Source organism: Neoarius graeffei, chromosome 9, assembly GCF_027579695.1.
Source record: "Neoarius graeffei isolate fNeoGra1 chromosome 9, fNeoGra1.pri, whole genome shotgun sequence".
Classification (NCBI taxonomy): Eukaryota; Metazoa; Chordata; class Actinopteri; order Siluriformes; family Ariidae; genus Neoarius; species Neoarius graeffei.
The window spans coordinates 3,135,788-3,161,166 of NC_083577.1; the positions used below are offsets into that span (position 1 = coordinate 3,135,788).

The following is a 25,379-nucleotide window of genomic DNA, read 5'->3' on the forward strand; positions in this document are numbered from 1 at the left end:
CCAGTTCAGTACCCGGACCCTTCTTCTACGCAGCCATGATGCTGTAATTGATGCAGTGTGTGGTTTGGCATTGTCACGTTGGAAAATGCAAGGTCTTCCCTGAAAGAGACGTCGTCTGGACGGGAGCATATGTTGCTCTAGAACCTGGATATACCTTTCAGCATTGATGGTGTCTTTCCAGATGTGTAAGCTGCCCATGCCACACGCACTAATGCAACCCCATACCATCAGAGATGCAGGCTTCTGAACTGAGCGCTGATAACAACTCGGGTCGTCTTTCTCCTCTTTAGTCCGAATGACACGGCGTCCCTGATTTCCATAAAGAACTTCAAATTTTGATTCGTCTGACCACAGAACAGTTTTCCACTTTGCCACAGTCCATTTTAAATGAGCCTTGGCCCAGAGAAGACGCCTGCGCTTCTGGATCATGTTTAGATACGGCGGCTTCTTTGAACTATAGAGTTTTAGCTGGCAACAGCGGATGGCACGGTGAATTGTGTTCACAGATAATGTTCTCTGGAAATATTCCTGAGCCCATTTTGTGATTTCCAATACAGAAGCATGCCTGTATGTGATGCAGTGCCGTCTAAGGGCCCGAAGATCACGGGCACCCAGTATGGTTTTCCGGCCTTGACCCTTACGCACAGAGATTCTTCCAGATTCTCTGAATCTTTTGATGATATTATGCACTGTAGATGATGATATGTTCAAACTCTTTGCAATTTTACACTGTCGAACTCCTTTCTGATATTGCTCCACTATTTGTCGGTGCAGAATTAGGGGGATTGGTGATCCTCTTCCCATCTTTACTTCTGAGAGCCGCTGCCACTCCAAGATGCTCTTTTTATACCCAGTCATGTTAATGACCTATTGCCAATTGACCTAATGAGTTGCAATTTGGTCCTCCAGCTGTTCCTCTTTTGTACCTTTAACTTTTCCAGCCTCTTATTGTCCCTGTCCCAACTTTTTTGAGATGTGTTGCTGTCATGAAATTTCAAATGAGCCAATATTTGGCATGAAATTTCAAAATGTCTCACTTTCGACATTTGATATGTTGTCTATGTTCTATTGTGAATACAATATCAGTTTTTGAGATTTGTAAATTATTGCATTCCGTTTTTATTTACAATTTGTACTTTGTCCCAACTATATTTTGTATTTGTTCTACAATAAACTGAGAAGCATCTCTGAGCAGCTGGGTCTGTGTCAAAATCTCTTCGGCACCAGAGGTCTACATTCCTCAATCATACCTTGTCAGTTCAACCTCTTTTGAGACAGAGATTAGAGCCGAACAAATAAATCCAGTAAACAGAGCAAAACTGTGAATTTGCAAGTGTATAAGAAAAATACAGATCATGGTAAATGATGCTAGAAACACAGAAAGAATAGGGAATGCCATGGCCTAAAGGTTAGAGGAGCAGCTTTGGGACCAAAAGGTCACTGGTTTGATTCCCTGGACCAGCAGGAATGGCTGAAGTGCCCTTGAACAAGGCACCGAACCCCAGGCTGCTCTGGGTGTGTTGCATGTTGCTCTGGATAAGAGCATCTGACAAACACTTTCTAAAATGCATGTAATTAATATTCTCTGCAGAAAATAAACTCGTCATGCAGCTTAAAGAAAAAGGCATGAAACAATTCTGTGGCATTTACTTTTAGGTTTTATACACCGTCTACAATTCACTCAATGAACAATAGCATGTTAGTTATCTTTTATCCCGATCATGGATAGTTAAACATCCAATTACGCAAATCTCTCAGCCATTTTGAACACAATGGTGTTCTTTCACAGCTGCTTTGGTTTGTCTAAATTGTGGCACAAATGCAGGAAAGGCAGTTTCAGGTCAGATATTCAGTCAGATGCCTATTTAATTGTCTGCACTGTATATTTTAAGAGTGTTGGCAGCGATCATTATGCAGGCATGTGAGACTTCACCAAGCGCATACCTTTAACTGCAACCAGTTCTGTGGAAAATATCTCTCTCTCCCTCCCTCCCTCCCCCCAACAACCCAGCCGACAGCAACAAACAGCACCCGAAGCACCAAAGAGAACAGCTGGAACCCTGATCAATAATCAGAGCTCGTGTACAGGACGGGATTTGTCACGGTGAGGAGTAGTTCATGGTTCCCACAGGGCCTGTTAAACACCAACATTACACCAGGACGTGTTCAGGCTCTGTGGCTATGGCGCTGCTTTTTTTCCTTACAGGAGAATTAAGGCCTCGGTCACTGCCGGATACGCAGGACTCGTGTGAGAGAAATTAGTCTTTGCTGATGGTCGGAACAGAGAAGTCATCACCTCTCACATGCCGAGTGGCTTTCCACACTCGCTCATATCAGAGCTCCAGAGTACCGAGGTCACTTCAGAATAGTGATGAAAGTCCACAGGGAAAGACAAAGACAAAAAAAAAAAAAGACACTGGATCCATTGCAGATTCTCGTCATTAATTCATTAACAATATGAACATACTGTAAATACGAGTGAAAAAGACATAGATCAGTGTAGGAAATGGAGGAGGAGACTGTACAGGTACGCTTACAGTGGAAACTCGTAAAAACTCTTAAAAGTAGCAGCGGTGCAGAAGTAAGGAATAAAACAAATGTGGCATGTTATCAGAAAAAACTCAATGCCAGAATGGTGACGATACCACACTCTCAGAAAACAAAGTACATTTTTGTACCTTTAGAGATACAACAGCTTGTCACTGGATCAGTTCCCTCTAAAGTACTTATTTGTACCCTTTATATACTGCTTGGGAACATACATGTACCTTTTTGGCTCTAAAAAGGTACACATATACCCCTTTTCCACCAAATCAGTTCCAGGGCTGGTTCGGGGCCAGCGCTGGTGCTGGTTCACAACTCGTTCAACTTGCGAGCCAGCTGAGAACCAGTTTGCTTTTCCATAGCTCGCGATGCTAAGGGAAGCCACATCATTACGTCACTGTATACGTCAGTTACGTCGCTACGTTTGCATAAACCTTGGCGCGAACATCGAAGCAAAAACAACATGGAAGAAGCAGCAGCAGCAACAATAATAATAATAATAATAATAATAATAATAATAATAATGGATGACTTCACGTTTGTACAGCTGCTGCTTCTCGTCGCTTAAAAATGGCGATCTTTTGCGGTCTTGTTATTGTTGTTGGTCTTAACAACTCCGCCCCCCCGCTGATGTAAGCGGTTCTTTCCTCTGGCCCAGCAGAGAGTTGGTGCTAGCCTGGAACCGTTTTTTCTGGCCCCAGAGCCAGTTCTTTGTCAGTGGAAACAGAAAACCCGGTTCCAAACTAAGCACTGGCCCCGAACCAGCCCTGGAACTGCTTTGGTGGAAAAGGGGCAATAGCTACCTTGAGGTCCAATAATGAGCCCCAGTGGGTACATTAGTGTAGACTGTACCTTGGGGGACAGAAATAGACTCCTACTGTTCCCCCGTTTCTGACAGTATACTGTATTTCCCAATAACAGCATGTGCCAGGGTTTTATTCCAGTTGTTACTCACAGTTTATCAATGCTAATAACTTTTTTTTTTTGCTTTATTAAAGAAAGGTCATATGATCCTTTTCATCCATTTAGAGTCATGTTAAATGTTAGAGAAATGCCCATGAAGTAACCGACATGATTTGTGTGATTAGAGCTAGAAGTGGTCACTCATGATGACTTTGTGTCAGAAAAACAACAGCCGACTTCAACAAGAGATCCGACGCTGGAGACTCCTTTCCAAAACTATCAAATAAATTTCTCCTCACAGCAAATAAACATCACCATGTCAATGATTACATGGCTTTTAATCTGTTTACTTTGAGTGTTCACCAGACAGGTTCCTGGCCAAGTTGCAACTATAAAGACGATGATGGACTGAAATAAGATCAACAGGAACTACTGAGCTGCTGTTACAAAATCATCATCATCATCATCATCATCAGAGAAGCACGATGGTGCAGTGGTTAGCTGTTGCCTAACAGCAAGAAGGTTCTAGGTTCAAACGTCATGTTCGCCCGGAGCACATTCTCCTCGCACCAGCGTGGGTTTCCTCTGGGTGCTCCAGTTTCCTCCAACAGTCCAAAGACATGTAGTTTTGGTTAACCGACTGCTCTAAATTGCCCGTCAGTGTGAATGGTTGTTCATCTCTGGTTTCATCCCTGTGACAGATTAACGACCTGTCCAGGGTGAACCCCGCCTCTCGCCCAAAGGCAGCAGGGATTGGCTCCAGCTTGACCCTCACGGATAAGCAGTATAGAAAATTTATGGATGGATAATAAGTTCCTTCATATTAATAAAGTACATAAAAGAACAGCACAAGACAGACCCTTGATGCATTATTTTATCACTCTGTAGAAATATCAGCCTAAAGAACTACTTTATTATTCTGTAGTAAAATAGTTTACCAATTTTAATCTATTTTTGGAAATTATATACACATTTTACCACTATATACAACCATTTTATTACCCTATAGAACGATTTTACTATTCTGTAGAACTGTTATACCAATCTATAGTTGCTGGGTTTTTTTTTTTTACCATTCTATAGAATTATCATCACTTTATGGAACAGTTTGACTATTCTGTAGAACTGTTCTACCAAGCTATAGATGTATACAGTAGATATATAGTTCCGTAGAACTAGAATTGTTCTATAAAACTATTGCACCACTTTTCAGATATATTTTATCATCCCATAGAACTAACAAGTCTATAGAATTATTTTACCATTCTGTAGAACTACAGTAGAACTAATCTACAGAACCATACAGTTGGATGCAAAAGTTTGGGCACTCCTGGCAGAACCACTTTTTTCCCCCTTGAAAAGAAAAGACAAACAACTTCTGCAGGAAACTACCACCACCACCAATAATAATAATTAATAAGGGGGCATCGTGGCTCAGGTGGATAAGGTGCCATACCATAACTCTGGGGACCCGGGTTTGATTCCGGCCTGAGGTCATTTCCCGATCCCCCCCTGTGTCTCTCTCTCCCACTCGTTTCCTGTCTCTACACTGTCCTATCCAGTGAAAAAAGCCCCCCCCCAAAAAAAATCTTTAAAAAAGGGGGCATCGTGGATAAGGCGCCATACCATAAATCCAGGGACCCGGGTTCGATTGCGGCCCGAGGTCATTTCCTGATCCCTCCCCGTCTCTCTCTCCCGGTCATTTCCTGTCTCTACACTGTCCTATCCAATAATAAAAGTGAAAAAAGCCCATAAATAATAATATTTTCTGCAAATGCTAACACAATTTCTAATAAATATACTTCTTTATATCTGATGAACTCTGGCCACCCTTACAGTTGTTAAGCCTTAGAACTTAACTCCAGTATTAATTGACTGGTAACTCAGTAAGTACCATCAGGATGGTAGGATGTCAGCTGATGGCAGAATTCTCAGCCTCTTCGAACCTTGTGCTAGCACTCGAGCCATGGACTCCTCTAAGCAGCGAACAGAGAATCTGAAATGAAGCTACATGATGCCTACAAATCGGTTAAAAAAAAAAAAAGCATTTCCACTTTCTGAAATGTCTTGAAGAAATGACAGTTACAGGGAACTGTGGAAGTCGAGGCAAGATCTGGAAGACCACAAACACTCTCCGATAGAACGGCGCGTATGCTTGGGCTGAAAAGTGAAATCCTCAAAGGATCCACAAAGACTCAAAGGTTTAGCCAACACTGAAACCCTGCTCAGAATTCTCTGAACCTTGGTGCCAGCTCACAAACCAGCCCACATTTTCACCAGGTTTGAACAGAACTATTGTTGCACAAACGCACGAAGGATTTTAAGCCTTTATTCGTCATATGGACATTAGAGTGAAATTCTTTCCCTGCATTTAACCCATCTGAGGATGTGAGCCCACACCCAGAGCAGTGGGCAGCTGTGCTACAACAGGAGCAGTTGGGGGTTAGGTGCCTTGCTCAAGGGCACTTCATCCATTCCTGCTGGTATCACCAGGGAATCAAACCAGCAACATTTTGGTCCCAAAGCTGCTTCTCTAACCTCCATCCCATGGCTTCCCACTAAACAGTAGTGGCAAAACAACGGTGCAGATTGATGACCCACAAGCTTTGTTCCATGATTGTAGATATCTGTTTTTGTTCCATTTTTTCTGAAGATGTCTCCTTTTCCATTGCTGTACTCTGCTTCCTTTCCAAACTAATGTCGCATCCACAGAGATCACGGTTCACACTGGAAAAACCAGCTATATTTTGTTTCCACCTGGAAACCAACTTTTCAGGCTCTGAATCAATCTATTTTTGGTCAAAATACTCTGAAAGGTTCAAAATTTGGTGCACAAACCAGAACGGAACCCATTCCCTATTGGTGGGAAAGGGGTGATGGAGGTGGTGCATAGTTCTACTCGACAGTGTTGCTTGTACAAACAATCTGCATGGAAGAGTCATCAGAAGGAAAGCTCATCTGTGACCGTCTCACCTAGATAAACCAGAGGCATTTTGGAAACAAATAAAGAAAAGAAGGGGGAAAAACCCTTTGGTGTAATCAAAATATGTTTAGAGAACAAAGGAGTAGCAAATGATGAAAAGATTGTGAAGCATGAAGGTAGATTTATTGTGGTTTGGGGTTGTGTGGCAGCCAGTGGAACAGGAAACACTGCCCAAAGAGATGGAAGAATGGATTTCAGTAAACAGCAAAGTTTGGAAGTTAATTTGTCAATCTATCAGGAAGCTGAAAAACAAACCTCAAAATCCACCATGATCCATCAAGAAAAACAAGCCAAAGCTTTTGGAACGACCCTCACAGTCACATGACTTGAACATCACTAAGAACGTGTGTGTACATCTAATACATGTTGTGCATGCAAGATAAAATTATCCTATGATTCTCCGGAACCATCAGTTGCCCCCTAAAAATGAAAAGTTCCTCCGATCATGATGCATTTCTGTTTTTATGTTCCTTTTGGTAAGAAAACACACTGGGTGAAATATTTTGACAAAATTCAAAAGTTTAATGGTGGCACCAGGAGCTCAAAGTTATGGAAAAAGCTGCTATTTTATGACAATTTCGATCACTTTTCATGAAACATTATGGCACCTTATAGAGTATACCAAATATCTTAGATACACATTTTTAGTCCATATTCTAAATATATTATCAAGCACAGTTTGAGTTTTAGCTGTTCATTGAATCATTGTTCAACTACTTTTAAACAATACAAATGTATTATGAATCGCATTAATGCTTCTCAATCCCTTGCAAAGGTTCTTAACATGATCTCTGGCTCACAAGAAATCAATAAATGGAGTCCAACATTGTGATTCAAACCTTACGCGAAAACATAAAATAAGCGTTTTTGGCAAAAAAAAAAAAAAAAAAAAAAAATGAACCTCATGGTGCCACCATTAGACTTTTGAATATGGTCAAAACATTTTACAGGATGTCTTTATTGGTGAAAAGGAACACCCGAACAAAAATGCATCGGATTTTATGAAAGTGAGGGCAACTGATGCACCCTAATCTACGTTTACTTCACCCTTTAGAACTGTAACTATTCCATAAAAGCATCTCACCGTTTTACATCTGCAAGTATTAATAATGTACAAAAGCTAGATTTTGTGGCACAGCAAAGACATAGAAGTTCCCCAGTGAGATTGTTTTGTTTGTTGTCTCTCGGCTGAGAAGAGTTTAGAGCTGCTCACTCATTGGTTAGGACTTCATTGCTGGGACAGAAGGCCATGGCAGCGTATGTTTATGTAGGAAGTGACAGATTAATTAATTAACCAATCAGATTTTGATTTATAGTGGGAGGGACCAAAAATATATCACCCTCGGCTTTCTCAAAGACCAATGTGAGTTTAACTGCGAGTCGGCACCGTCAGCGCAGCAAAGTCGCCTTCCAGCTGGTGCAGCGTTCATCAGTAGTGTTAGCGAATGCTAATAAAGCGGTCAAGCCAGTGCTATCGAGAGCTACAGGCTAACGACCGAGAAACGAAGATTTCTGTCTCCAGACTCTTCTTCCACAGGATTTTTCACTCAGACTTAAGGATTCATTTCCCTGTGGAATTTACTGAGTTACTTTTAAAATCAACATCGACAGCTACACACAACTGAGCGACCTGGCAGCCTGACGCTAATCCCTTACAAAAGCCTTTACCCTGTTGCTGTTTTGGTGTCTGGCAAAGTTTTGGCTGAGCTCAAGTCCCAGCTCTAATATTAATGAACTGTTACTGATTGTAAATGTGTGTGAAGAATATCTAATGAAGTTTTGGTCGCCTTTCAGGTGTTCAGTGCATCTTTCTCTTTCCCGGTGAACAAAGAAATGCTTGTGCGCATCAGCAAACTCTCTCGGTGAACATTCACATCGTGTGATGTCATGTCGTCTTGACAACCGTGCAATATCGTAAACCATATTCAACGCTCATTCTCCATTGGGTAGAGTGACGTAATACACGTCGGATAAACGATATGCTAACAATATTGCATGCTATCAAACCAAATGAATGAAACCTGCATTAGCGTGACACTTCCTACATTAAAATACTGATATATTGCAGGATTATTTGAAAGCGTTAAGATGCAAGTGACAGGTCTGAAAGGCTTCCTGCCCTCGAAGCTTCTATTTTTTCATAGCACTATTATTACTCGATTATTTTAAGTGTCAGCTCTGCATTTCGAACATCGTGTTTAATTCTTCAGTGGCAGCATTACAACTTATAATGATATTCTACAAGTATTGCTGATATATAATGGGACTCCTTGGTTTAGATTAATTGCTGTGTATTTTTGCAGTGCAGATATTAAGACGCTAAATTCTACATGCAAGACTTATTAGACATTCAGGAAACACGTTTCAAAAGGTTCCAATGTGCAAGCATTGAGGAAAATTATTATTTAACCATTATCTTACATTTTTCATATGTCGCTCTGAGGCAGGAGCATTAAAGAGTGACAGTGGTGCATGGAAACACTACATGCCTTACAACTAATTATTCATCAGATTATAATTCTCTGTTAAACCTAAGCAAGATTCAGCTATAGATTTCAAACAAACGTTTAGCATCCAAACTTTGGTACCTTGAGTACAGCTATAATAATCTGCGTGTCTCCTGCCTGCACTGCCACTGTACTCAGCACTGTGGTGGACACTTGTCCTCCTGGGTCACCTTCGCTGGACATTTTCCTCCTTTCTCGTCCACAGGAACAGCAACTTGCCGTAATCCACAACACGACCCTTTCTCCGTCTCTGCAATTTTCCACAAACGTCCAAACCCAAACACAGGGAGGAGACAAAAGCTCTGTTAAAGCAGCATGTCCCGGGGCGCTCTGTCCCGCTCTCAGCCAGCACTCTGCAGTTATGGAGCTGCTTTTAGTCCAGCAGAGCAAGCTGAAGGGGCTGAGGCACAGCGAGGTAAAAATAGAAATATCCACCGGCTTTTATCATGCTGCGCTGAAAGCAATTTGACACACCCCTAAGTTTGGTGACTCTGGGCCCCTCCATGTTCCCTCCCTCTCGCTCTCTCCGACTGCCTGCTGCACTCCATCTACTGACCTTTTGTTTATTTTTTTTTCCCCTCTGAGACATTTGTAGATTTGAATAAGACAAGGTTTAACTGCCTTTGAAATGGTTTTAAAGAATAGAAAAGCTCATCATCTCATCCTCCTCCTCCAAGACCCCAGTTAAAATCTTTGAGAGTCTGGTTTGCTGCCCGGATTCTTCCTTTATCTCACTTTGCTTGTGTCTTGAATCCACTGTCACTCATATCATGTGTCTCTTTATCTCATCTTATCTCATTATCTGTAGCCGCTTTATCCTGTTCTACAGGGTCGCAGGCAAGCTGGAGCCTATCCCAGCTGACTACGGGCGAAAGGCGGGGTTCACCCTGGACAAGTCGCCAGGTCATCACAGGGCTGACACATAGACACAGACAACCATTCACACTCACATTCACACCTACGCTCAATTTAGAGTCACCAGTTAACCTAACCTGCATGTCTTTGGACTGTGGGGGAAACCGGAGCACCTGGAGGAAACCCACGCGGACACGAAGAGAACATGCAAACTCCACACAGAAAGGCCCTCGCCGGCCACGGGGCTCGAACCCGGACCTTCTTGCTGTGAGGCGACAGCGCTAACCACTACACCACCGTGCCACCCGCCAACACAGAGTCTGTTTAGTAATTGCTGTGTATATAAAACACCACTTGCTTGGAAACTAGCCACGTTTCTGACACCGAAGGTTCATTTACTGGTAATTAATAGTTATTCCACGAAATTGAGCCGTCCATGAGCTGGCAGTGGCTATAATCCGTGTACGACGAGACTGAGTGGAATGACTTTTATTCTATCCACACTCACTGGATTTTGAGAAACCGAGCTTTTTTTTTTTTGTTGCAAATTTGATAAATAATAAAAACTTCATATAAAACATCCAACAAAAAAAAAATTCCGCTTCGAATGTAAACAAATCAGCGAAATGTCTTGGGTCACATTTATGCAGAAATATAGAACATTCTGAAGGGTTCACAAACTTTCAAGCACCACTGTATTTTGTATCATGATATTAATGGAATTGCAGCCCCTCCCCCTTATCGTAGTGGTGGGGTTCATGTGCCCCAATGACCTCGAGAGCTCTGCTGGCAGGAGTTGAAGCTCCTGCTCGGGTCACCCAAGCCAGACTATAAGTAACCCACTGCCCCGAGGAAGGTTTTTGAGCCAGAGGCGATGGAGGACAAGGACAGTCCGATGTCAAACCTACGACCCGAGGACCTCACCATCACCGTCCAAGTGAGCTAGGCCATGGCAGAAGAACCCCGGGTGTAAAGGGTGGGGCCAGCGCTGCACAAACTGCACTCCGCCAAAAAAACCTTTGTGCAGGCTAAAGGACACGCCCACTTTACAGCCATCAACATGGACAGCAATCTTCTTTGATCTTCATTTATGAGGCCAAGCCATACACACATTAACGAAATTCTCTCTCTCCAAAATATTGCATCATCAGTCTCACTGCTGGCTCCTTTAACCCATTCAGGTGCTGCTCATTACTAATCCATCACCACGAGATTATCATCAAAGACTATAAAGCACAGGCCGTGTGTGTGAGAGACAGACAGAAAATCTTCCTTCTGAGAAGTACAGCAGTACAAACTCATGGTCATAATGATGCAACACAATTTACTATAGCAAGTCTATTGATTTTTTTAAATTATATACAGTGATGCTTGAAAGTTTGTGAACCCTTCAGAATTTTCTATATTTCTGCATAAATATGACCTAAAACATCATCAGGTTTTCACACAAGTCCTAAAAGTAGATAAAGAGAACCCAGTCAAACAAATGAGACAAAAATATTATACTTGGTCATTTATTTATTGAGGAAAATGATCCAATATTACATATCTGTGAGTGGCAAAAGTATGTGAACCTCTAGGATTAGCAGTTAATTTGAAGGTGAAATTAGAGTCAGGTGTTTTCAATCAATGGGATGACAATCAGGTGTGAGTGGGCACCCTGTTTTATTTAAAGAACAGGGATCAATCAACGTCTGATCTTCACAACACACGTTTGTGGAAGTGTATCATGGCACGAACAAAGGAGATTTCTGAGGACCTCAGAAAAAGCGTTGTTGATGCTCATCAGGCTGGAAAAGGTTACAAAACCATCTCTAAAGAGTTTGGACTCCACCAATCCACAGTCAGACAGATTGTGTACAAATGGAGGAAATTCAAGACCATTATTACCCTCCCCCGGAGTGGTCGACCAACAAAGATCACTCCAAGAGCAAGGCGTGTAATAGTCGGCGAGGTCACAAAGGACCCCAGGGTAACTTCTAAGCAACTGAAGGCCTCTCTCACATTGGCTAATGTTAATGTTCATGAGTCCACCATCAGGAGAACACTGAACAACAATGATGTGCATGGCAGGGTTGCAAGGAGAAAGCCACTGCTCTCCAAAAAGAACATTGCTGCTCGTCTGCACTTTGCTAAAGATCATGTGGACAAGCCAGAAGGCTATTGGAAAAATGTTTTGTGGACGGATGAGACCAAAATAGAACTTTTTGGTTTAAATGAGAAGCGTTATGTTTGGAGAAAGGAAAACACTGCATTCCAGCATAAGAACCTTATCCCATCTGTGAAACATGGTAGTGGTAGTATCATGGTTTGGGCCTGTTTTGCTGCATCTGGGCCAGGACCGCTTGCCATCATTGATGGAACAATGAATTGTGAATTATACCAGCGAATTCTAAAGGAAAATGTCAGGACATCTGTCCATGAACTGAATCTCAAGAGAAGGTGGGTCATGCAGCAAGACAACGGCCCTAAGCACACAAGTCGTTCTACCAAAGAATGGTTAAAGAAGAATAAAGTGAATGTTTTGGAATGGCCAAGTCAAAGTCCTGACCTTAATCCAATGGAAATGTTGTGGAAGGACCTGAAGCGAGCAGTTCATGTGAGGAAACCCACCAACATCCCAGAGTTGAAGCTGTTCTGTACGGAGGAACGGGCTAAAATTCCTCCAAGCCGGTGTGCAGGACTGATCAACAGTTACCGCAAACGTTTAGTTGCAGTTATTGCTGCACAAGGGGGTCACACCAGATACTGAAAGCAAAGGGTCACATACTTTTGCCACTCACAGATATGTAATATTGGATCATTTTCCTCAATAAATAAATGACCAAGTATAATATTTTTGTCTCATTTGTTTAACTGGGTTCTCTTTATCTACTTTTAGGACTTGTGTGAAAATCTGATGATGTTTTAGGTCATATTTATGCAGAAATATAGAAAATTCTAAAGGGCTCACAAACTTTCAAGCACCACTGTAAATAATTTACTTGGTTACCGATGCTGGTTTCTTGATTCTCCTGGTTATTGTAACGTTCCAAAAATCCAACAAAAACATCAATTTGGTTTGTAAATGCCTCTTGGGTCTCAGTTTGATAGACGAGCTGCTGCGTCCCAATAAACCTCCGCTCTAATCCCCCAACCACAGCACAATGGCAGGAAAACAAGACCAGGGAGAACTGCTGATCCTGAACCTCCAGCTTCCTCTGATCCGCCTTCACAGACCCATCACTAGCTCCCTGATGCTCGGATTAGACCAGAAAAAGCTTGCGGTTTTGCTTTTGCTCACTGGGATGACAGATAAACCAGAGTGCACGGGAAAAGGGAAAATCAAGTGCGAGTTAAATGTTTGTACTCAGTTATATTATCAAAATAGACCGAGTCATGTGTTGGGCTCCATTTCAGGATGCTGGGATTCTCTGGGGATTTTTTTTTCTTTTATCACTCGTGCCCAGTGGAGGAAATGATGCAATGAAAAATAGAGTGAGAAAAAAAACCCAAAACAGAATAACAGGCTGATCATCTGTTCAACACTGTGAAAGTGAAGATGTACGACTTCAGCTTGAGCTGCGTCTCAAATCTCATGCCACGTCCTACTGCTTGGAAGAAGCAGCCACCTTTGTCACATGTACGGTATACTCAAGCACAGATTCTCACACACAGTGAAATTTCTCCTCTGCATTTCACCCATTTGAAGCAGTGAACACACACACGTACACACAAGTGAGCAATGAGCGCGCACACATAGCCAGAGCAGCGATGCTACAGCACCCAGGGAGCAGTTGGGGGTTAGAGGCCTCGCTCAAGGGCACTTCAGCCCAACCTCAGGCCCTGACTGCCCCATATTAACCTAACTGCATGTCTTTGGACTGTGGGGGAAACCGGAGCACCCGGAGGAAACCCACGCGGACACGGGGAGAACATGCAAACTCCACACAGAAAGGCCCTCGCCGGCCACGGGGCTCGAACCTTCTTGGTGTGAGGCGACAGCGCTAACCACTACACCACAGGATGTTCTGAACTATAAGATTAGACAGTAGAGCACACTTTTTAACCTCTTACACACTTATTCTTTGGCCTGGAATAGTACAAAACCAATCATCTTGGAGAAAATACAACTTTAGTTGAACACACCAGGAATGAACGTGCATTACGCCTTCCTCATCGCAAACCCAACTCATTTAGCTCAGGGTTTATAGTTTCCTGTTTTCCATCAGTGCCACTTCCTGTTCATAGTCATCACCTGATTACTGCCATTAGTCTCGCTATCATCATGTTCTTTAATCAGTGACACATCCGTGTTTGTCTCTGTGGTTTCGAAGTCTTGCGAGTTTCTTTATTCCAGTCCTAATCCATTGTTTCCCAATTTCCTGCTTTATAAAATTAAGGCTAGAGTCTATATTTTACTTTGATCCAAACTCCTGACGTACCTCAACTAAGCAGTCAAAAGCACTGAAAATGTTAAACCAGAACATCAAGGGTGTAGTACCTCAGCTAACCTGCCATCAAAACACCATGACGACCAAAACACCAAACAGAACTGAAATGTGACGATGTGAGAGAGAGGGGACCGACCTCCACCACAAACTGTTTACAACAGGCAACAAAAGGACTACATTTTGTTCCCCGAGGAAAGATCGACCCAAAGCATCAATCAGAACTGAATTCACATGAGAAATCAGAGAGGAGATACAACCCCGATTCCAAAAAAGTTGGGACAAAGTACAAATTGTAAATAAAAACGGAATGCAATGATGTGGAAGTTTCAAAATTCCATATTTTATTCAGAATAGAACATAGATGACATATCAAATGTTTAAACTGAGAAAATGTATCATTTAAAGAGAAAAATTAGGTGATTTTAAATTTCATGACAACAACACATCTCAAAAAAGTTGGGACAAGGCCATGTTTCCCACTGTGAGACATCCCCTTTTCTCTTTACAACAGTCTGTAAACGTCTGGGGACTGAGGAGACAAGTTGCTCAAGTTTAGGGATAGGAATGTTAACCCATTCTTGTCTAATGTAGGATTCTAGTTGCTCAACTGTCTTAGGTCTTTTTTGTCGTATCTTCTGTTTTATGATGCGCCAAATGTTTTCTATGGGTGAAAGATCTGGACTGCAGGCTGGCCAGTTCAGTACCCGGACCCTTCTTCTACGCAGCCATGATGCTGTAATTGATGCAGTATGTGGTTTGGCATTGTCATGTTGGAAAATGCAAGGTCTTCCCTGAAAGAGACGTCATCTGGATGGGAGCATATGTTGCTCTAGAACCTGGATATACCTTTCAGCATTGATGGTGTCTTTCCAGATGTGTAAGCTGCCCATGCCACACGCTCTAATGCAACCCCATACCATCAGAGATGCAGGCTTCTGAACTGAGCACTGAGAACAACTTGGGTCGTCATTCTCCTCTTTAGTCCGAATGACACGGCGTCCCTGATTTCCATAAAGAACTTCACATTTTGATTCGTCTGACCACAGAACAGTTTTCCACTTTGCCACAGTCCATTTTAAATGAGCCTTGGCCCAGAGAAGACGTCTGCGCTTCTGGATCGTGTTTAGATACGGCTTCTTCTTTGAACTATAGAGTTTTAGCTGGCAACGGCGGATGGCACGGTGAATTGTGTTCACAGATAATGTTCTCTGGAAATATTCCTGAGCCCATTTTGTGATTTCCAATACAGAAGCATGCCTGTATGTGATGCAGTGCCGTCTAAGGGCCCGAAGATCACGGGCACCCGGTATGGTTTTCCGGCCTTGACCCTTACGCACAGAGATTCTTCCAGATTCTCTGAATCTTTTGATGATATTATGCACTGTAGATGATGATATGTTCAAACTCTTTGCAATTTTACACTGTCGAACTCCTTTCTGATATTGCTCCACTATTTGTCGGCGCAGAATTAGGGGGATTGGTGATCCTCTTCCCATCTTTACTTCTGAGAGCCGCTGCCACTCCAAGATGCTCTTTTTATACCCAGTCATGTTAATGACCTATTGCCAATTGACCTAATGAGTTGCAATTTGGTCCTCCAGCTGTTCCTTTTTTGTACCTTTAACTTTTCCAGCCTCTTATTGCCCCTGTCCCAACTTTTTTGAGATGTGTTGCTGTCATGAAATTTCAAATGAGCCAATATTTGGCATGAAATTTCAAAATGTCTCACTTTCGACATTTGATATGTTGTCTATGTTCTATTGTGAATACAATATCAGTTTTTGAGATTTGTAAATGATTGCATTCCGTTTTTATTTACAATTTGTACTTTGTCCCAACTTTTTTGGAATCAGGGTTGTACAATTCTAACGAGAGGCCTGGAAAATGTGTTAATTTGGCCTAATTAGTAACTCGTTAGCAAAAAATTTGACAAAACAGTGACCAAGTTTTGTGCGGCGTGATGAGTTCTTTCAAACCGATCAATCAATCAGAACGAAAATCCGTGGAGAACTGAAGGAGATACGATTTAACTGAATTGTGGACGACAGACGCCATGACAATCGGCCAGATGAGCGAACAATGCTGCACTGTACAGTAAACATTGTGTGATTTCATTCATGAGGCTTGTCTCCTTATTTTCAGGTGCTGAACACTAAAGAAAGGCTTCTTTATAGTCATGTTTTTCTGATCTCTGCTTGCGTTTTTGAGCTCATGAATACAAATTTACCCACAAGGAGCTCTTCAGGATTATTTTTTTTTGTGTGTGTGAGAGCTTGAGGAAGCAAGTGCATTCTGAAAGCATATTTATTCAGGATAAATCAAGTTATAAGTACACAAGGAACGTGGCAAAAGACTGAAAACAGGGATATTCCACTTTTTGCAGCTTTATACAGAAAACACTTTGAAAGTAAAAGACGGAAAGAGAGACGATATACACATTGTATAAATAAAAAGCTGTCCTGCTTTTCAGATTTTTCAAGTGTCGGTCATAAAAAGAATTTTCCCGACACCCAATTATTTTTGTTTAGTGACTGAAAGCTACTGAATTCAAATCACAGACTTCCAGTTTTATTTGTTTTTTTTTAACAGAAGAATTAATGAATTTATCTCCACATGGCCCTAAATTCTCCGCTATTTTTTCCTGCTTCACCATGACCCAATTCAAGATACTACGTCATGCATCACGTGGTGGGCTTTCCCCGTTCACGCAAGGCATTGTGGGATACAAATTTGGAACAGGAGAGAAAAATGGAGGACGTGAGTGTGCGAATGAAACGTGAAAGAGCGACTACAGTAACGGAAAGAAAGCGAGAAGAAAAGACGTTATGTTCTATACGAAGGAAAGGAAACGCAGGACCAAACTAATAAATATGGGCGCTCAGCGAGCACCTCGGTGTGATCAGCTGTTCGTTTAGCGACAGAATGATGGAACTGTCAGTGCACGCTCAAAGGGAAACCTGTAGATGGCAGTAATGCAACACTGTGGATGCCAGCTGCTGTAAAACCCAAAAGAAGAAGAAGGTAAACCTGCGCATGCGCACACGGACTTCCTCTGTCTGCTTGACTGCGCCAAGCGAGCGATTTCATGCACATTATTTGCTTTAATCCCATCAAATTAAATAACTTCCCAGCCACAGAATGGCCTGATAGTTTGAGATATTATAGAAATAAACAGATATCACAATCACCACATTTCAGACGGAACTAAATTTCACAGATTTTATGAAATCGAAGGCCGTCTAGCTTTAAGTGAATCAAGACAAAGGTGAAAGCGAGATGGAGGAAAATAAAGACAGGAAGCTTTGACCATATTCGGAAAGTGGAGGCAATCCATCCAATCAGGATGCAGATTATGAACAGATTAAAATATCGTATAGTCCAAAATACAAAAGGTAGTTAATGGAAGTGTTTCTCGCTCCCGGCAGATTCTACCGTAACAGAGGCCAGTTAAGTCCCATCTCCTTCAATTGCTGAATTGATTATTTTGATCATTCTATTAAGTTTTTCTAGTAGCATTTGGGGTCTTGGACATTCACAGTAAATTTTAGGACAGTAGTCCTGGTAACTAATTAATAAAAGCCTGACATGACAGACATGCTACATGACAATAGGAACACATCGGTTTCTATCATCAACATCTGACAGACAAACTAACGTCTACCATCATATTCTGACAGACGCTCTAGATGACAATAGCAACAAAACTGTTTCTTACATTATTAATCTGACAAATTTAGTAATAATATTAAATACCTCATCACTAGAACCAAATAATAAAATAAAATATTGAAATAAAAAAGATAAAATTTATTTTCAAAATTGAAATAACAATAATTGTCAGAACAGTGACGATAGACACGACTGTGCCACTTTCGCGGGGAAATAACACATTGAAATGGCCTGTCGGCTGAAAGGGTCGCAAGCGGCTCTGATTTATCTCAACTTACGATAGTTTTCCTCCAGAAAAATTTAAATATGAATGCACAAATATATTCTCAATGTTTCTATCGTCAAAAATTTCTATCGTCAGGATAGCTGACTGAAAATCTTACCTTGATTTATTTGATGAAATCTAGCTGTCAGAACTCCAAGTCTTGCCCGGAAGTAAATGTCTGCCGTCACAAAAATCATGTGCAGTAGAATTTCCTCTTTGCGTCAGTCAACATGTGCGTGGTGAGGGCTTGAATTTTGCTATCGTCAGGTGCATTAGACTGACAGACTGACGATAGCATTTTTTAAAAATAACTGTAGGCTTCTCTCGTGAACGAAATAGTTTTTTCGCTGTTAATCTATTTCAACTCTATCTGTTGACACCCAAAAATGATAAAGCCTGCTTCCACACGATAACTACCAAAGATCCATAACGGCCGAGTCTATCGTCAGGTCATCTGACAGAAATTCACTGACGATAGCAACAGGGATAATGAAAGGGATTTTTAAAATGGGAGTTATGTCTGTCAGATATGTCAAAGAAATAGAACTTTATTCTTTAAAAATCTTTTATTGATATACTCAGTGTATTTTTAAATGACATGTGCTGTTTTAGAAGACCAAATACCATATTTTCAATCTTGAAAATATTACCTCACTGAAAAAAGGACAAGAAAAATTTCTTATTTTGTGGGCAAGTGGTTAATGGATCCAGTTACGGTAGAATCTGCCTCCCATATAATTCATATATAACTTTTAAAATGATCAACTTTTTGAGAAAACAAACCTTTTTTTTCCCCCCCAATATCTCAAGTGTTTCTCATCTGATATTCCAGATTTTATTTCTATATCAAATTCCTGACATACCTGAACTAAACTATCAAACACTGAAAACCTGTTCAGAGTTTTAGGAGCAAGGAGAGAGTAAAAGAACTGGACTGCTGGGTGTCTCAGCATGAAACACTGAAAACCATCAGACAGAAATAAAAATTATTAAAAGCCAACATCCAACTGATCAGCTTACGTTTTGTATAGAACTTCCGTTTACAGTATGTCTAAAATGTGTGCTGCTATAAGAGGCAGTGTTAAAGCCAGCAGGGAACCAGAGACTTGTTCACCAAGATCAACAGCGAGAGCAGCTGAGGGTTCAGGAGACAGCTGAGAAAGTATCAGGGCTCGAGGACTTCAGAACAATGACCCCAGATAGCCTGGCCATCTGTCAGAGATTCCTGATAAAAAGGTTTTCAAAAAGGTCTGAAGTGTCCCAGGCTGAATCACAGGAGGTTATTAATAGTCTCTCACACACACACACACAGCTCCTAACACAAGTTCACACTGATACAGCCATCACTCATGTCACAGTCACGATGGCCAAGCTTTTCCCAAAATGCGAGCGGTAAAAATACTTCACCCACTGCCGCACGTCTTTAAGCCTGAATTTAGATTCCGTATAAACAACATGTCTTAACTAAACTTTTCCAGCAAAGCCATGTGAAGATGTTTGGTTTAAATCTCACTCCTCTCCTGGATGGTGTTCCCACCAACAAGCAAACGGCTTTATTCGGTTCTCCAGCGAGCAGCCAGTAGATGTCAGAAGTGTGTGCTATTCAACAGCTCCGTTCACTGAGACCAACAAAACATTCAACGAGATAAACGTTGACTATCTGTGGTTCTTTAGAATAAACACAGATTATAGAGGTTCCTGCTCTCATTCACCGAAACTCATGACAACAATGCGTCTTAGAGCAAGGCGGGAAAAAACCCAATGGTCCGGGAGTTCTTTCAAAGAGTCAGGGAGCGTTCATGCTCGTACACAATACAGCACTTTGTTAATTTGTAGGTAAATAATTCAGTGATGAACCGTTACTGTTAGAGCTGGGACTTGAGCTCAGCCAACTCTTAACCAGACACCAAAACAGCAACAGGGTAAAGGATTTTGTAAGGGATCAGCGTCAGGCTGCCAGGTCGCTCCGTTGTGTGTAGCTGTCGATGTTGATTTTAAAAGTAACTCAGTAAATTCCACAGGGAAATGAATCCTTAAGTCTGAGTGAAAAATCCTGTGGAAGAAGAGCCTGGAGACAGAAATCTTAGTTTCTCGGTCGTTAGCCTGTAGCTCTCGATAGCACTGGCTTGACCGCTTTATTAGCATTCGCTAACACTACTGATGAACGCTACACCGGCTGGAAGGTGACCGCACTGTTGCGCCAACTTGCAATGGTCTTCGAGAAAGCCAAGGGCGATAAATTTTTGGCCCCTCCCACTATAAATCAAAACCTGATTGGTGAATTCATCCATCACTTCCTACATAAACAGACACTGCCATGGCCTTCTGTCCCGGCAATGGAGTCCTAACCAGTGAGTGAGCAGCTCTAAACTCTTCTCCGCCTAGAGACAACAAACAAAACCGTCTCACTGGAGAACTCTATTTTAATGTTTTCAGGACAGGAACCCTTTCATTTCTGAAGCATGTTTGGTCAAAAATGAGGCTGAATTAGAATCATGAGAGAATAATTATCATGAATTTATGAAAGAAAATAAATACAACATTCGAAATTCTGATATGTTTGGACTTCTCTGAAGGTCTGGAAGGCCCTGACGGTTCCCCTCTGGTGTATGCAGCATCATCATCATCATGGTGGCACGGTGGTGTAGTGGTTAGCGCTGTCGCCTCACAGCGAGAAGGTCCGGGTTCGAGCCCCGGGGCCGGCGAGGGCCTTTCTGTGTGGAGTTTGCATGTTCTCCCCGTGTCCGCGTGGGTTTCCTCCGGGTGCTCCGGTTTCCCCCACAGTCCAAAGACATGCAGGTTAGGTTAACTGGTGACTCTAAATTGAGCGTAGGTGTGAATGTGAGTGTGAATGGTTGTCTGTGTCTATGTGTCAGCCCTGTGATGACCTGGCGACTTGTCCAGGGTGAACCCCGCCTTTCGCCCGTAGTCAGCTGGGATAGGCTCCAGCTTGCCTGCGACCCTGTAGAACAGGATAAAGCGGCTACAGATAATGAGATGAGATGATAATGGCTTTTTTCGTGGTCCATCAGATATATTCCATTCAGCTACTTGTCTTCGACTTGTTCAGTATCTTGCTCGCTGAATGGAAGATACCTGATAGACCACGAGAGGAAGAAAAAAAAAAAAAAGCCTGTATTATTTAAATACCCAATTGTGAAAGTAAAAGCTTACAGACGTCTTTGAAGCATCATTATGGAACAGTATGAACTGTAATAGGGTTTAAAAAAAAAAAAAAACCTGACATTAACATCCTGTAAAGGTTGGTGTGCTGATATTCACCACAGTGAAACCTAATGGTTGGAAGAAGACATTTATTTTAGGCACAGGGGTGGGGGGGGCAGGAAAAAGACTCAGAATTCCACCTTCATAAAACAAAATCACTCCCAAATCTCAGTACTTTTTTTTTTCCTTCATTTCTTTATTTCCATAACCCAGATTTTCATAAAATTCCTAATTATAATTAAAAAACTTTAAAAAACTGCCAAAAGCATTATACAGTTTTATATGGCAAGCTTAAAAACAATAAATATGGACTTAATTTTATGATAAGCCTCGATACGCAAGCAGCATACACGTTAGACAATTAGGAGATGAAACATTATTTTGGTTTCACATTTTATTCATGGAAACATTTTCCCAACTTTTTTTTTTTTAACACATACCTTGACAAAGCCCTGGGTTTTTTTTTTTTTTCTTTATGACAGATAAAGCAAGATGCTGTACAATTGCCACCATGTCCATGATTAAAGGCATGTGGTTTTCTCCCATAACTGTACATCTCACACACACACACACACACACACACACACACACAGAGAGAGAGCGATCAGATAATGAAACTGTACCTTCGGCAGAATCTGCCTGAATCAAAGACTTATCATGTTGGTGTAGAAAGTAAAATAAAACTAAATGATATCTTGGATACTGAAAGCAACAAAAAAATTAAACACACACTGCGTGCTTCTGAAACATCTACAGCACCCTGTAGACACACGGAGCAGAGAGATGGTCATTTCTGTACATTCTATAGACTTTAGTAGCACCAGTAAAAGCTCGGGTCGCCCCTCCAGAGGAGACGTGTCAGATAAAGCTTTGTTGGATTTTATATTCCTGTTTTTAGTGTTCTGCTATAGAAGGATGTAAGCGATGCGACAGGAGTCTACATGTGCACTACCTTTAACTGATCTGGGGAGAGTAGCATGGCTTGGGAAGGCATATTAGGACACAGTGGCCTGGAGGTGACTGGAGATCACATTAACTCTCCTCAGGCCCTTCCTCCGGAGCGGGTTCCTCCTCGACTTGTCTCGCCGATTCTTCATGCAGCCTCTTGTCCTCCACAAGCTTTATTTTGTCGCGGATGTTCTCGGCTGAAGACGCCATGTCACTGGGGCTGCCAAAAAACTGCTCACTCCTGGAACAAAAACAAAATGTCAAGGGTGTAGTCGCTCATCTCACCTGCCATCAAACAGAACTGAAATGTGACGATGTGACAGAGGACCGACCTCCACGACAAACTTTACAACAGGAACAGCAACAAAGGACTACATTTTGTTCCCCGAGTGAAGATCGACCCAAAACGTCGATCAGAACTGAATTTGCGTGATAAATGAGAGGAGATACAATTCTAGTCAGAAGAAAAGGTGGTAATTTGACCTGATGACTGATTTGTTCGCAAAAACTTGACAATACAGTGATCAAGTGCTGTGCAGAAGGTCGGGTTCTTTCAAATAAAACAATCAGAACTGAAATCCAGTGAGAACTGACGGAGGAGACACGATTCTAGTGAGAGGGCTGGAAAATTCATTAATTTGGCCTAATTAGGAACTCGTCAGCAAAAAAAAAAAAAAGACAAAACAGCGACCCAGTTTTGTGCAGAGTGATGAATTCTCTCAAACAAAAACAATCCGAATGGAAATCCGTGGAGAAACGATTTAACGGAATTGTGGACAGACAGACGCCACGCCATTGGCCTTATGGACAGCCAAAAGTATGTGGACGCCTGACCTTCACACCCATATGCGATTCTTCTCCCAACTGTTCCCACAAAGTTGGAAGCACACGGCTGTACAGAACCTACAGTTATCATTTCCCTTCAGTGGAACTACGAGACCCAACCCTGTTCCAGCACGACAACGCCCATGTGCACAAAGCAAGCTCCGTGAAGACATGGTTTGCCAAAGCTGATGAAGGTGGAAGAACTTGAATGTTCTGCACAGAGCTCTGACTGAATTCAACCCCACCGAACACTGACTGCCCCACAGGACTCCTCACCAAACATCTGTACCGCACCTCACCTCACCTCATACTCCCGTGGCTGAATGAACACAAATCCCCACAGCCACGCCCCAAAATCTAGTGGAAAGCCTTCTCAGAAGAGCTGGAGTGGGATGTTCAACAAGCACATGTGTGTGTGTGATGATCAGATGGCTATATAGTGTACATGTCTTAACCACTGGACATGTTCTAGTCTTACTCCAAGAACAATAACCTCACCACCACTCACTGCTCACATGCATGAACCTGAAATATAGGTGCACTGTCAAGGTTTGAAAGAAGAGATCAAATCCCGCCCCCTGGTTTTCTGTTGGTGTGGAATGGCATGACTGAAGTTCACCTCCATGAATTCGGTGGGAATGGAGAGGAGTGACGCAGCCCGATATGAAGCAGTTACAGTTACCATGCCAAAGCTGATTACGCTGGGGAACACAATTTTTGTTGAGTTAGGTCTGACAGCTGTTTTTAACTCATTTTTGGGTGTGGAATCCAAAACTGATCTCAGTTTTTCTCTATCATGTCAAGTTTTTGAACTATAGGATCCCTGTTTTCTTAAAAAATATGAAAAATGCTGTACTTTAAAGGTCCCATGGCATGAAATTGTCACTTTCTGAGGTTTTTTAACGTTAAAATGAGTTCCTCTGACCTTCTTAAGTCACCCCAGTGGCTAGAAATTTCATAATGTGTAAACCAAACTATGCCCAACATTTGAGAATGGCGCGTCAAAACGGCGCGTTGATAAACTCTTCCCTTTACTACGTCAGCAAGGGAGATGATCCCCACGCCCCCCCTCTGGATTCCCACCCACTGTATGGATTGCCCCGCCCAGCTCAAAAGTTGCCACCAAACATGGAAGTTGCGCTGTACATGGATGTGACAACACAGAAAAGAGTCTGTTTTTACTGGCGACGGGAGAGCCCCTGAAGACGCAGTGGCTTAATTTTATTTACTCCAATAATACGCCGTCGAGTCTACCTAAGACGGTGTATGTTTGTCGGAAGCATTTTCCTGAGGAATGTTTCCACAACTTGGGACAGTACAGGGCAGGTTTTGCACATCAACTGTCACTGAAGCCTGGGTCCATACCAAGCATCCCTGCCGCATCAGCCACAAACACCGAACAAGTAAGTGTAGAACTGTTAAGTCGTTTTGCCGTGTTTTAAAATCGGTGCCACGTTAGCCTTGCAATGGCTACATTAGCTGTGCAGCTAACCGCTTCCTGCAGTTAGCCAGGTACTCTGCGCTACAAAACCAAAAAGCATGCAGCATGCTCTGTTATAATAGCCAATCAAAACAGTTTTTACAAAGACACCCACATTCTTTTTTTTTAAGTCACTCGTTCATTTTATTTGTTTGTTTGTTCAGTAAAAACCCAAACATTTGTTGAATTTATTTTATTTCCTCGCGTCGCACCTTAATGACGTCAGCGTGCGGTATTTTTCCCTTCGCGGTTTGTTCCTTCTCTCTCGCCATAGTAAGACACCCACATCCGCTTGTTCTGACCCACTGGAGGTAGCGTCACAGTGCTGTTAGCCAATCAGAGGTAACACGTTTACATGTCATGAATATTAATGATAAGACCCGCCCCCACCCTCTACCCTTCCCCGCCTCCTGCTTCTCATTAGCAAAACGACGCACTGGGAAAAGCGCTGAAATGGGGCTTTCTCCCAGGAGGCTATATCTACGTGCCGAGGGTTCATTTCGAGAAAGGCTGCGGATATAACATCCGGAAACCTCCACCAGCCCGTTTAAAGCATCAACAAACCACCATGCCATGGGACCTTTAACAGATATGTGCTTGTTTTATAAAAATTTACAAATATTGACATACAATGAAATATGAAACAGGCATGACTGCAATGTTTATTTAACACTATGTTTTTATAAAGGATATGGCTACTGTAATTATAATTGTGTGCAAGAAGAAGAAACCTTTATTCGTC

The 25,379-nt window shown here is 42.1% G+C and overlaps 2 protein-coding genes across 6 annotated transcripts in view; both read right to left on the reverse strand.

Annotated features, from left to right (window-relative positions):
• ccdc141 (coiled-coil domain containing 141) overlaps positions 1-14,013 on the reverse strand; it is a 112,179-nt gene extending 98,166 nt beyond the window's left edge. For 3 of the 4 annotated variants that reach the window (XM_060928945.1, XM_060928944.1, XM_060928943.1), the window contains exon 1: positions 9,019-9,324. In XM_060928945.1, coding sequence (XP_060784928.1) covers positions 9,019-9,120 — 102 coding nt within the window. In that variant the 5' untranslated portion in view covers positions 9,121-9,324. Of the gene's footprint in view, positions 1-9,018; positions 9,325-14,009 lie in introns of those variants that run through there. The other variant, XM_060928947.1, reaches the window with a different exon arrangement.
• A 7,454-nt stretch (positions 14,014-21,467) lies between these two features.
• Positions 21,468-25,379, reverse strand: part of sestd1 (SEC14 and spectrin domains 1) — a 151,742-nt gene continuing 147,830 nt past the window's right edge. For both annotated transcript variants that reach the window (XM_060928949.1, XM_060928948.1), the window contains one exon: positions 21,468-22,573. In XM_060928949.1, the coding sequence (XP_060784932.1) occupies positions 22,417-22,573 (157 nt within the window). In that variant the 3' untranslated portion in view covers positions 21,468-22,416. The remainder of the gene's footprint in view (positions 22,574-25,379) is intronic.